A 14,496-nucleotide genomic window follows, 5' to 3' on the forward strand; every position below is an offset into this window, starting at 1 on the left:
CGGGTGGGCGGTGTGAGTGGTGGTGGCCGGTGGTGGTGCTGGTGTTCGGTGGCGGAGGGTGGCGACGGTGGTGGGTTCTGGTGGCGGTGGTCGGTGGTGTTTAGTGGTTGATGGTGGCGTTGGTACCGATGTTCGGTGGCGGAGGGGGTGGTTGCGGCGGCGGGTGGTGGCGGTGGCGTCGGTGTTCGGTGGCGGTGGTCGGCGGTGACACGACGGATGGCGGCGTCGGTGGTCGACGGCGTAAGGTGGTGACGGCGGGTGGTGGTGGCATTTGTGGGTGGCGAGTGGTGGAGGTGGTGGGAGGTGTTGGTGATGAAGGTAGGAGAGGGAATGAAATGGAAAAAAAACAAGAGGTGTGGATGGAATGAATTTGAGGGAATGAAATGCCATATATAATGGGTGATAGTCAATTTCATTCCCTCTCTCATTCCTGAATACCAAACACTTAACGAATAATACTTTACATCAAAAAATATACATAGATAAATGCCGGAACATATTCAGTTTATTTATTACTTAGAAAAGCTTAAATAAGAAAGATTACAACAAAGAGAAACTAGAAAACGGAAATACTACAAGGTATAGTTTTTTTTTCCTGGAAATAGTAACTAAAGACCCACAAATACTTGACCAGCTTCCAACATCTCCCAGCAATTATTGAGATGAAATATTCTTAATATCAAGAATGAGTGTCACCTGCTGCTCTTTCGTTAAGTATTTTCTCACCAATGTATCGGCCTAACATCATAGTGGCCGCCTGAGGATTCGTTCCTGGTGAGTTGAAAAACGTAGAAGCGTCCGCAACTCGTAAAGAATCCACCCCAATGACTTTTAAACGGCTATCAACCACCTTGTTCACCAAGCATCCCCCATGATAATGGTTAAATGAGCCCAATGTTTGATTACAGAAAGTCGCAACGGACTCTTCATCATTTGAATCCTTGGGTACCGATGGACCAATAAAAATCAAACGGCTAGGACCATTAATCGTGGGAAACTTATATTTTCCCATAGCTGGAGTTTCCAAAACGCTCCTAAGCACATCAACAATATTGCGGCATTGGAGTCGGTCATCAGCGTTAGAGTAATAATTAAACCGAACTCTTGGGGTAATTGTAACATCAAAAGACGATTTTAGATTCAGTGAGCCAATTGCTTTTGGTCTCGAGACCTTTCCAGCAAGTAGCGCCAGACTTAAGTTTGTAGGTGCAACCACGTTTAAGAAAGGTATGAAAGGTATGATAGTTGTAACTCGAGGTAATGCAGTAGATTCTACGTATGGGCCACTGTTTGTGATCCCAGCTACATGAATTCCTACATCAGTTATATTATCAGGTACCTTAAGAACAACTGTATTACGAGGATTATCAGCCATAAATTGTCCAATAAATGGATGGTCACGAACAACTGGAATATTTAGAGACGAGAGGGTCGAGTTTGGCCCTAATCCACTTAGTAGCAAAAGTTGTGGACTCCCAAGAGTTCCAGCACTCAAAATTACCTCTCCGCCTGTTCTTACACGTACTTCCTTACGTCTTCCTCTGGAGTCATGGTATGTAACGCCAGTTGCAGCTGTGAAAAAAAACATCAGGTTTTTTACTTAGAATAAAGGGTATATGAGTTAGCTGTTAAAAAAAAAAAACTATAAAACATATTAAAAATATACTTGGAAAGGAATACATTATTGTATTTATATATTTACTTTTTTGATCATCTTAGCAGTAGCCAAGCTTGAAATATTAAAGATGATCTTAGTGTGAATGTGATTTATCATCTATAGCTAAACACACTTTCCTTTTTTTACTTTTATACTTCGTTCCTTAAAAAATCATTTTAAAATTCTATAAATTTCACATCTTTAAAAAATTCTTATAATTTTTTTTAAATAATTTTTTTTGGGAGTATAGTTTTTAAAGAATTGATCTTTAATCTGTTTTATAATTGATCCTACACGTTGCCCGGTTCTTATTTGTTTATTCCTTGCAGAATCTTTTAATATCCTTCCAATTTCCCCGATTTTCTGCATTGCCCCCTTTTCACTTGCTTTTGTATTATCTTTTAAAATCTAACATAACAGGTACTCAATTTCATCTTAATTTTTTTTTCTGGTCTTAGTTTTACTCTTTCAACTTTATATTATTACCATTGATACCCGAATCATATATAAGTTACAGTCGATTCAGATATTGTTAGTTTCTTGATATTTTTGCGTCATATTCATGTGGAGCTTGTTATTTTTCTCATGGGTTTTACTTCAATTAGGTTGCTGACATCTGGTTGCTTAGATTGGTCAATAACAAAAATTCTAAAATTTAGGTTGCATTTTTGTTTGATATATTTAAAAAAAATATATAGATTATAATGGGAAGATGAACATGGGCTTATTCAGTTTTGTTATAAGCTAAAGCAAATCTATAGTTTGTTATTTGTTTTTTTTTTCTCATAAACTATTATTTTGTATAAACGTTAAAAGTTGTTGATTTGACATAATAAATAATAGGGGGACTTTAGGTGAAAATTTGAATTGTTTAAAAATTTAAACTAGATGCAATTTTTATAGAAATAATAAAATAAAAGGTTTGATTGTATTTAGTTAAAAATTTTAAAAAGAAAATACACCCAATAAAATTAACAGAAAAAGGATGCATTTAGTAACACCCAAATGCAAAATAACAAATACAACAATAATCTATAAAAATCTGGAATATATAAAGACCAAAAGAAAGTTCAAATGCAAAGAATGAGTCACAAAATGTGGTAACTGGTAGGCACTGAAAAAGGTTTATCATATGCGGTGCTCATTTCAAGCTACACGTTAGGCTATACGGTACGCAGACGGGGGACGGAGCTCGGCGGGATGGGGTGACGGAACGTCGAAGAAAGAGGGCCCACCTGGAGGATCATCCTGAACGTCGAAGAATGGACGTTGAAGACGGGGAGGAGGACGCAGGGGGCGGCATGGTGTTGGCTCCGGTGACGGACCGGGACGGAGGGGGACGACCCCCATACCGTCCAGCCTTATGGACATCTAACGTATCTTTGAAAATATTTATTTGAAAATAATTGGATTATTATATTTATATATTAGGTCATAGACTCATGTATTATATTTATATATTAGGTAATAGCAAAATAAAACTACGATAGACTCAAATTATATTCCCACTTTTATCATATTGGGGTGGATATAGGCAATGAAAGATTTGAACGAGAACTTGTGTGAGTTTGTCAGTTCGATTCCCGAGCCCAATCGGGTTTTCGTCCGACTGTGTGTTACGCTAGAGAGTTCTACTCTTCTGGTGGCACAACGACTGCCAAGTGGCAGCCGTCGGTATGGTTTCCCAATGGAACGCCTAAAAAAGCCAAACTTTGAAGACAGCGTCGGCCCGGTTAAGACAACATAGTCTGGCCAAAGTGGGGCAATACGACACTCTTTGACCTGGAGAGTTTGATAACCTTATACATGAAGTTCACCATTCCAAAAAAAACGTATCTTTCTTACGTACAATAATAAAAGATGAATGTACAATTACAATTCACTACTTTCTAAATATGTGATGCAGGAGTATATCAGCATATCTTAAATTTTTATTTAAAATTTGGATTTCCTATTTTATCATTTTTATAGTTATAAATTAGATTCTAGGGTTCATTGTTAGATGGTTTTTGATTGAATTTTATAAAAAGAACTTTGTTCTTATAACCTTTGGTTCGATTTATAGTCTTTAATTATCAATAGTTTCTTGAGCCATTTAATTGCACGCAAAATTGTATCAGGTGGTATCACAGCTCATGGTTTGTCAAATGGCTCAACGTGATAGCGATTATTCTCGTGTCCGTAGAATCGCTGACCGAGGCAACGGTAGAGATAGTCTCGATTCACGTGCTCATGGTGAAGATCGACGCCCTGTTCGTAGAACCGCCGACCGAGGCAACGACGGAGTTGATCCTAACCCGCGGGATCTTAAGATCAAGCGACTCCGGAAACGAGTCATGGATCTCGAGTTACAACACGAGACTAGACGAATCAAGCAAAGGATTTGGGATCTTGAGGATTCTTCGTTATGGAAGGAAACAGAACCGGAAGAACCCGTCAGGGACGAGTTATCCGGGGATGAGGAGTATCTTACCAATGGCGACGTTATATATAATTCTCCTCCCGTGTATGATGAATACGGGTGATCCAGAGACTACTTGTGGGACTCAATCTATTACCATGGTAAGTTCTTTCGTCATGTCGAATATATATTGGATTTAAAGGGGGTGGCGGCGCAACTTGTTGCCCGACTACCTGCCATTGCTTTGTAATTGCCTTTTTCGTGTGGAATCGTATTGTTATTATTATGAAAAAAAAATGAAGAAGCGACGATTGCGGGATTTCAAATGGAAAGAGATAACTCAAAGAGTTAACTGCCATTTTCGTCCCTGTGGTTTGGTCACTTTGGCAATTTCAGTCCATTTTTCAAAAATGCGCCATTTTCCTCCCCGACGTTCTGGAAATGTGCCATTTCAATCCAAAAATCATAACCCAGTTAAGTCGGTTTGTAAATAAGGACTGATTTGTAAATTTGTAACATAAAGGACCATTTAAGTAAAATGTATAAATATTAATATAATTATAAAATATATAATATAAAAACACCACCACTGGTAGCCCTGCCACCACCACCACTCCGCTGCCGCCACCACATCCGCTGCCACCACCACCACCACCGCCACCACAGCCACTACCACCACCACCACCACCGCCACCGCCACCACAGCCACCACCGCCACCACAGCCACTGCCACCACTCTCTCTCTCTCTACTCTCTCTCTCTCTCTATGCTCTGCAATCACCACCACCATCACCTTTATCTCTCAACTCCGGTGACCGGAGTAAATCCGGCCATCTTTCCGACACCCCACGAACCAAACTAACCGTGTCTCCACATCTCACAGATCAGACGAGAGAGGGAGAAATTCGGAGAGAGAGAAAGAGAGATAATGACGAGAGAGAGAGAGAGAGAAGAAGGCGGGAGAGAGGACCGGCGACGGTGGGGGTGCCGTTTTTCCGGTGAGTTGCAGGCGGCGGCAGTGGTGATGAAGGTCTGATGATGATGATAAAGATCGCGATTATGATGATGAAGGTCGATGATGATCGATGATGATGATAACATATGATGACGATGATGACGTTGATGGTGGTGGCAGTGGCTGTGGTGGCGGTGGTGGTGGTGGCGGCGGCGGTGGTGGTGGTGGCAGTGGCTGTGGTGGCGGTGGTGGCTGTGGTGGCGGTGGTGATGGTGGCGGTGGCGGTGGTGGCAGTGGTGATGGTGGTGGTGGCAGCGGAGTGGTGGTGGTGGCAGGGCTAGTGGTGGTGGTGTTTTTATATTATATATTTTATAATTATATTAATATTTATACATTTTACTTAAATGGTTCTTTATGTTACAAATTTACACAATCAGTCCTTATTTACAAACCGACTTAACTGGGTTATGATTTTTGGACTGAAATGGCCCCTTTCTAGAACGTCGGGGAAGAAAATGACGCATTTTTTAAAAATGGACTGAAATGGCCAAAGTGACCAAACCACAGGGACGAAAATGACAGTTAACTCTAACTCAAATACGCAAAAAATTAATGTTGGCAATTATATCCGTGTTGTTGGAAAAGATGGTATTCCATATGGGGTGCCTATTTTAGTGGTAATTCAAAGTTAAGAATCCATGGAAAATAACAAAAATATTTTGGTGGATATTGATGAGATCGAATCTACCGACAGTTTGGGGTGTATGTGCATGGATCAAATGCATCGCAAAAGCCCACGTGGCCCAACTGAAAATGTAGGAAACGATGTAAATTCCTTGATGGAATTGGTTAATGATCCTTTAATTGTGATGGTGGAATCCACATCCGCTAAAAGCAAATCGACCTACATGGGTAATGACCTACATGGGTTTTCTTATTAACTTGGGTCATGCTACCAGATCACATTTGAAGCCAATTACTAATGGACCCTACTCTAAGCTCAATGAGAAGATAACTTCGAATTTGGGTCATGATTTGAAGCCGATAGTGAACATGAGAAGGACCGATGCTCCATTCAACCCGGGTGGTACAAGTCTAGAGTCGGACGAAATGATCCATGAAGTTAAGTTGTTTAAAGGGGTAATGATTATAATCATAAAGCGGAATCGGGTTGATGTTCCATTCGACCGGTGACTTGGTTCGAAGACAAAACTCGAGGACGAGTTTTTTCGAAGACGGAGAGTATGATGCAGGAGCATATCAGCATATCTTATATTTTTATTTAAAATTTGAATTTCCTATTTTATCTTTTTCATAGTTATAAATTAGGTTCTAACGTTCATTGTTAGATGGTTTTTGATAGAATTTTATAAAAAAAACTTTGTTCTTGCAACTTTTGGTTTGATTTATAGTCTTTAATTATCAATAGTTTTTTAAGCCATTTGATTACACGTGAAACTACATCAATATATCTTTGCACAAGACATTTGTTATTTTCTTTGTAATTTTATCATCGTTATCAATTGCTAAAACCCATCCGTATCTTTTAATACACACACCCGATTCTTCAAACAACAATGATCACTTTTAAAACCAATGTAAACAAGGACATTAAAGAAAGTTGTTTTTAGTTAATCATCCCCATTTATTAGAACTATTGTTGTTAAAATATTTTAATTTGAAGTATCTAAAAAAGTAATAATGATAGATTAACAGTTCCAGTAGAATTCTTTCTTTCCTTGATTAATTAACAATTAGAATTTAAATTTTATGTTAATTTTTCTGAATTTTTTTAAAACATAATTAGCTTTTAAAATTCAAACTTAGTTAAAATAAGGAAAATTAGAAAAATTTTGGCTTGAAAGTATATGATGCTGTCACATGAATTCTTTCCAATCACTTCTTGGAAATAAGATCACATTTATTATTAAATAAACGTTTGTAATCTCTCTATATAACGTATAAAGAGATTCCTGGAAGTTATTTTATGTACATAAACAAATAATTCATAAATTTCTCATTATTTTATGTACATAAACAAATAATTCATAAATTTCTCATTATTTTATGTACATACCTAAAGGTTGAGAGGTGGAGAAGATGACTCGATTAACAATTGCATGAACTACCACCGTTAAATTTTCTGGGTTCCCCTTACTGAGGAGCTCCACCGCACCATGTCGTCTCCCGGAATCATCAAAGGTGGAACCACCAACCTTGGCGCCTTGAACGTGGTCCAAGGTGAACCCATTGTCCGGAACAACTCCAGCTTCTACCAACGCATCGAAAGTAGTAGCTTGGAATGCACCTAAACGAACTCTACGTGTAACAATACTATCTTCTACCCACTCATATGCACTTTTAACTGCACTCATATCCCATTCAATACCCGAGTTTTCATAGAAGTAGTCATCAGCTCGGGACCAAAACCCGAAATTTATCATGCTAGTACCTCCCAGAACCCTCCCTCTATGGCATAATACACCTTCGTCAGTTTTAAAGTCTTGAGCAGGGGAATCAAAGGCGTCTGCATATAAGAGGGGGTTGAACATTCTGTCTTCGTAGTAGATGTTAGCGTCCGAAGTGGCCGCAACACCGCCTCGCTCAAGCAGTAATACAGAATACTTTTCGGATAAGGTGGCGGCTAATGGGCAACCGGTGGTCCCTCCTCCGACGATAATGTAATCGTATTCTTTCGCTGGAGAGAAAGCTGCGGCTTCATGTGTAAAACCAAGGTAACTTTCATCTGCATGCCATAGACAAAGAATGTTCTTTAAGTGGTTGGAAACCTGTTGATTTGATTGATTTTTTTTATTAACAAAAAACCTATAGATGCAGCATAGGAAGGGGGTGTGATGTTTTGAAATGGCACGAAAACACAAGATGAAGGTAACAGAAAATTTGCGGGTTTGGATTCTGTATAAACGGATTGGATTGGTTTGGGGTCAAACCTGCGAATCCGTTTACCTAGACACGGCGTGTTCGTCTCAATCCAACGGATTTACAGGTTAAGTCGTGTAACCCGTTTACTTTTTGTTATATTTTTTTTTTTTGAAAAATGTTGTATGTCAAAATTTTAATTGGTTAGTATTTCATTGCAAAATCTAAAAACTGAAGAAAAAATGAACATAATATTCATAATTAAAATGTAATTATTTTGCAACATTTTTATTTATATATGTTTTAAAACTGTAAATATAACGTAATAATATGTGAAAAATAAAAAAAAAAAAATCAAGTTAAACGGGAACTGTTCTGTCAACCCACAAATATTCGCGTTGTGGTCGGGTTCATATATTTGACACAATTTTCAGGTTAATATCATGTTGGATCTACCGACCCTCGTTTAATTAGCACCATTACATATGAACATCTCCCCATTTATACGGCTCATAGAAAAGCTGTATCAGTATGTTGGGAGTAACTAGTGGGGTGGTGGTCCATTACTAAAGTCAAAGCTTTTAAACACTTTGGGAGGGGGGTATTGGGTTCAAGTCCCACAAACAGCAGAGAATAAAAGAAATTTATCGTTCTAAAAAAAGTATGTTGGGAGTGTGGTATGGCCTATATAACAAGTGATTTAACAATATGATACATTTAGTAAAACCGAATAAGGTACGTGTAGCAAAACTCGTTAGGTAATATATGTGAGTACAAGTTGCAACAGATCTAATGATCAATGGAGAAAGAGATAAATAAGGCTGACATGCCTGGACGAGAATTAGGCTCTAACAAACATTCGATTTTCCACTGTGAACCAACGCTGATCACGAGAAGAAAGAGTACAACCAGATGATGGTTCGCCCGTTTCATATTGTTTAGACACAAAGATGGAGAGATGGGCGTCGAGTGGCCTTTAAAAAGAAACAAGCTAGTTAGTTGACCGTTCATAACTTACTATGAAAATGCACATCGCATTTTATATTATAAATTATTCATGGATGCGATATCTATGGAAGAGCCTATTGCACTTATTTTAGTATTAAATTATTAGGGTGGAGATACAATAGAAATTTTATTTGGTTAAAAATGCTAGGAAGTGATCTTAACCATCCATTTAGTTAATCAAAGGCTAAGATTAAATGATGGAAATTGAAGGGAAGAAAAGAGACGCGTGAGTTTGTTTAGAGGCATTCTAGTCAATCCAATGCAATAGTTTCTCTCTCCTCCAATCCCCCCCCCTTTTTTTAAACGTTAATAACTCTTTCATACGACATTATTTTTTATAAAAATTGCACCAAAAAAACGAGCGTTTTTTTTATCTTTAAAACGAGTATACTATTGCTATATTTTTGAAAAAAAATTTTGAAAACCCAGTTACGTAAAACGCAATGGAAAAAAACCAGTTGTGTAAAACGCAATGGAAAAAAAAACCTAAAAAATGACATTTTTCTAAAACGCAATGCACCAAAAACACAAATAAATGTCTTATTTGTAAAACGCAATGGCCAGAAAACACAAAGAAATGTGTTATTTCTAAAACGCAATAGCCTAAAAACTCAAAAGAAAATGTAGTTTCTAAAACGCAATGGACTGAAAACACATAAAAATATGTTTTACCTAAAACGCAATGCACTAAAAACACAAACAAATGTATTATTTTTAAAACGCAATGGCCAGAAAACACTTAAAATGTCTGTTTTTTTTTTAAAACGCAATGGACTGAAAACACATAGAAATGTGTTTTACCTAAAACGCAATGCACCAAAAACACAAAGAAATGTCTTATTTATAAAACGCAATGGCCAGAAAACATTTAAAAATGTCTCATTTCTAAAACGCAATGGCCCAAAAATACAAAAGAAAGTGTTCTCTTTAAAACGCAATTGATTGAAAACACCTAAAAATGTGTTTAACCTAAAACGCAATGACTAAAAACATTTCAAAAATGTGTTTTACCTAAAACGCAATGACTAAAAACACTTAAAAAATGTGTTTTTTTCTAAAACGCAATGGCCAGAAAACACATAAAACTCTCTTATTTCTAAAACGCAATGGACATATAAAACTGATCTGTGAACTGTCTGTGAATTGTCTGTGAACTGTCTGAAATGTCTACGAATTACTGTCTTCGAAATGAGCCAATTTCTGGAAAATTAATTTTTCTGATGCATTTTTATTAAAGCAATTTAATCGAAATTTTTTCTGGAAAATTACTGTCTTCGCTCTGCCCCTTGGACCCCGCTAGGGGCTGCCGCCCCTGGTGTCACAACCCCAAAATCCACATGCGGAGTACCACCGCTTGGGGGCGTGACTGACCAGGATTCAACCACCAATTATACTGAGCAATCTAATTAATAGCAGAAGTAATATTCACCAACAACAAGGTTAGCAAATATCAAAATCAGGTTCAAAAGTTTTAAGTTCAAATAGTAACATAAGTAGCGGAAGCGTAGACAAAACAGTTTAAAACAAAGTTCACGGTTCAAGTTTATTTAGAACCCAACACATGGGTTAGACGACCACTACACGTCCCCAAGTAGCAAGCTCCTGAGTCATTGGGTACCTGCAAAGCATGCAGTAGGGTATCAACAAAAATGTTGGCGAGTTCACGAGTTTTCCAGTTTTTAATTACCAAAAACTTGTTTCACCAGTTAATTTATCCGTTTATACATGCCATGGGGAGTAACTAGTGGGGTGGTGGTCCATTGCTAAAAGCAAAGCTTTTAAACACTTTGGGAAGGGGGTATTGGGTTCAAGTCCCACAAACAGCAGAGAATAAAAGAAAATTTATCGTTCTAAAAAAAGTATGTTGGGAGTGTGGTATGGCCTATATAACAAGTGATTTAACAATATGATACATTTAGTAAAACCGAATAAGGTACGTGTAGCAAAACTCGTTAGGTAATATATGTGAGTACAAGTTGCAACAGATCTAATGATCAATGGAGAAAGAGATAAATAAGGCTGACATGCCTGGACGAGAATTAGGCTCTAAGAAACATTCGATTTTCCACTGTGAACCAACACTGATCACGAGAAGAAAGAGTACAACCAGATGATGGTTCGCCCGTTTCATATTGTTTAGACACAAAGATGGAGAGATGGGCGTCGAGTGGCCTTTAAAAAGAAACAAGCTAGTTAGTTGACCGTTCATAACTTACTATGAAAATGCACATGGCATTTTATATTATAAAGAGTAAACTGCCATTTTGGTCCCTGAGGTTTGGTTACTTTTGCCACTTTAGTCCAAAACTCAAATCTTTTGCATCTGGGTCCCTGTGGTTTCAATTTTATTGCCATTTTGGTCCAAAAATGAAATCAGGTCATACTTGTCTTATAAAATCCTGCAATTTTGTCATTTTCCTCAGGGGCAAATCAGGTCACATTTGTCTTATAAAATATGGTATTTATTTATAAAAAAGAAATGATCATTTTGCCCCTGCGGAAATGACAAAATAACAGGATTTTATAAGACAAATATGACCTGATTTCATTTTTGGACCAAAATGGCAATAAAACTAAAACCACAGGGACCCAGATGCAAAAAGTTTAAGTTTTGGACTAAAGTGGCAAAATTGACCAAACCACAGGGACCAAAATGGCAGTTTACTCTATTATAAATTATTCATGGATGCGATATCTATGGAAGAGCCTATTGCACTTATTTTAGTATTAAATTATTAGGGTGGATATACAATAGAAAGTTTATTTGGCTAAAAAGGCTAGAAAGTGATCTTAACCATCCATTTAGTTAATCAAGGGCTAAGATTAAATGATGGAAATTGAAGGGAAGAAAAGAGGCGCGTGAGTTTGTTTAGAGGCATTCTAGTCAATCCAATGCAATAGTTTCTCTCTCCTCCAATTCCCCCCCATTTTTTAAACGTTAATAACTCTTTCATACGACATTATTTTTTATAAAAATTGCACCAAAAAAACGAGCGTTTTTTTTATCTTTAAAACGAGTATACTATTGCTATATTTTCGAATTTTTTTTTTGAAAACCCAGTTACGTAAAAGACAATGGAAAAAAACCAGTTGTGTAAAACGCAATGGAAAAAAAACCTAAAAAATGACATTTTTCTAAAACGCAATGCACCAAAAACACAAAGAAATGTCTTATTTGTAAAACGCAATGGCCAGAAAACACAAAGAAATGTGTTATTTCTAAAACGCAATAGCCTAAAAACTCAAAAGAAAATGTAGTTTCTAAAACGCAATGGACCGAAAACACATAAAAATATGTTTTACCTAAAACGCAATGCACTAAAAACACAAACAAATGTATTATTTTTAAAACGCAATGGCCAGAAAACACTTAAAATGTCTGTTTTTTTAAAACGCAATGGACTGAAAACACATAGAAATGTGTTTTACCTAAAACGCAATGCACCAAAAACACAAAGAAATGTCTTATTTATAAAACGCAATGGCCAGAAAACACTTAAAAATGTCTCATTTCTAAAACGCAATGGCCCAAAAATACAAAAGAAAGTGTTCTCTTTAAAACGCAATGGATTGAAAACACCTAAAAATGTGTTTAACCTAAAACGCAATGACTAAAAACATTTCAAAAATGTGTTTTACCTAAAACGCAATGACTAAAAACACTTAAAAATGTGTTTTTTTCTAAAACGCAATGGCCAGAAAACACATAAAACTCTCTTATTTCTAAAACGCAATGGACATATAAAACTGATCTGTGAACTGTCTGTGAATTGTCTGTGAACTGTCTGAAATGTCTACGAATTACTGTCTTCGAACTGAGCCAATTTCTGGAAAATTAATTTTTCTGATGCATTTTTATTAAAGCAATTTAATCGAAATTTTTTCTGGAAAATTACTGTCTTCGCTCTGCCCCTTGGACCCCGCCAGGGGCTGCCGCCCCTGGTGTCACACCCCCAAAATCCACATGCGGAGTACCACCGCTTGGGGGCGTGACTGACCAGGATCCAGCCACCAATTATACTGAGCAATCTAATTAATAGCAGAAGTAATATTCACCAACAACAAGGTTAGCAAATATCAAAATCAGGTTCAAAAGTTTTAAGTTCAAATAGTAACATAAGTAGCGGAAGCGTAGACAAAATAGTTTAAAACAAAGTTCACGGTTCAAGTTTATTTAGAACCCAACACATGGGTTAGACGACCACTACACATCCCCAAGTAGCAAGCTCCTGAGTCACTGGGTACATGCAAAGCATGCAGTAGGGTATCAACAAAAATGTTGGCGAGTTCACGAGTTGTCCAGTTTTTAATTACCAAAAACTTGTTTCACCAGTTAATTTATCCGTTTATACATGCCATGGGGAGCTACCCCATAAGTAAGCGACTAAACTGTTTTTCCAATACCGAATACTAGGTGACCGTACGTTTCCGCAGTGCCCCGTTTGTCAATGTTCTATCATCATTGACGGTTTGCCAGAGTACATTAGTTCACGACTGATCCTCTACAGGCACGGTGTGAGGCTGGTAAGACCTAAATAGCGCTATCAACTAATAACCCGTTCGCCTGGCCCCGGCGACTAATCGGTATTAAGTAGTAGGTACTTGAGTGATAGAGTTTCGTTTAGTGTTGCTCGTTGCATTCCGTATAAACAGTTTTTAACTAAGAGTCCCATTTAAGGGGAGAAAACTAGATGTTTATCCCTTACGAGAGGGATAGCGTTGCTTAAGTTTCCGTTTCCCAAACCACCGGGAACGCATGCTTTAATAGTTGTGAACTCACCTTGGGTTGCTCGGTAGATTAGTTTACTTGGTCAAACACGTTGGTCACCACGTCCTTGCATGGTTACCAGTATGGGTCAGGTTTAGGTATAGAGATGTCACGTATATTCTAACACATAGCATACATATCATACCAGTACCCTACATGTTATTGGGCATGTTCTAACAGTTAAACAGTTACATCATGGCAGCACATAATCCAGTTGAGTAGCAAGTAAACACGCACAACCAAAAACATGTTGTCACGCATTGTGGCCCAATAACGGAGTCAAGCAGTCCAGTCGAGAACAGGTGGTCTCGACTCGAGAGTACGAGGTCTCGAGTCACATCCGAAGGGTCTCGAGTAGTGAATATTGCGTCGCAACCCTGGAGATCTCGAGTCCAAACTAGGGGTCTCGACTCGCATTGCCTGCTGATTCTAGAACATGTGCCAGCTTTGTACTAACCAATAGAATTTCATGTGTATGAAATTGTGTACTATCCAATGAAAACACATAAACATGTTTTCTTGTCTAATTCTAAATCAAAACAGATCAAACATCATATATTCAAATATTTCAATGATCTTCATACAGTTCATCAAGCACATTCATCATGTTTATAACCAAGATAGGCCTAATCCCTCATTCTCAAAAATTGTTTCACCCGTTAAATCTTATCAGGAAGAATCACGCAACCATTTTTATCACTAGTATTATCACAATGTCCCTAAATATTATCGACATCATTGTTTCATCAACACATTCATGTTTCTAACATGCAAAAACCTATTCGATAGACATCTATTTAAACCGGTTCACATATCAAATACTATCC

General features: G+C 37.6%; 2 protein-coding genes across 2 annotated transcripts in view; one reads left to right on the forward strand and one right to left on the reverse strand.

The window, feature by feature from the left end:
* Positions 1–16, forward strand: part of LOC110875505 — a 12,495-nt gene extending 12,479 nt beyond the window's left edge. Inside the window, exon 5 of the mRNA XM_022123701.1 lies at positions 1–16. This exon is cut by the window's left edge and continues 158 nt beyond it. Coding sequence (XP_021979393.1) covers positions 1–16 — 16 coding nt within the window.
* A 638-nt stretch (positions 17–654) lies between these two features.
* The window catches only part of LOC110874223 ((R)-mandelonitrile lyase 2), a 68,323-nt gene continuing 54,481 nt past the window's right edge, over positions 655–14,496 (reverse strand). Inside the window, exons 2-3 of the mRNA XM_035976906.1 lie at positions 7,091–7,802; positions 655–1,572 (exon numbers count right to left, since the gene is read on the reverse strand). Coding sequence (XP_035832799.1) covers positions 680–1,572; positions 7,091–7,802 — 1,605 coding nt within the window. The 3' untranslated portion in view covers positions 655–679. The remainder of the gene's footprint in view (positions 1,573–7,090; positions 7,803–14,496) is intronic.

The sequence above is a fragment of the Helianthus annuus genome, chromosome 9 (genome assembly GCF_002127325.2).
Source record: "Helianthus annuus cultivar XRQ/B chromosome 9, HanXRQr2.0-SUNRISE, whole genome shotgun sequence".
NCBI lineage: Eukaryota > Viridiplantae > Streptophyta > Magnoliopsida > Asterales > Asteraceae > Helianthus > Helianthus annuus.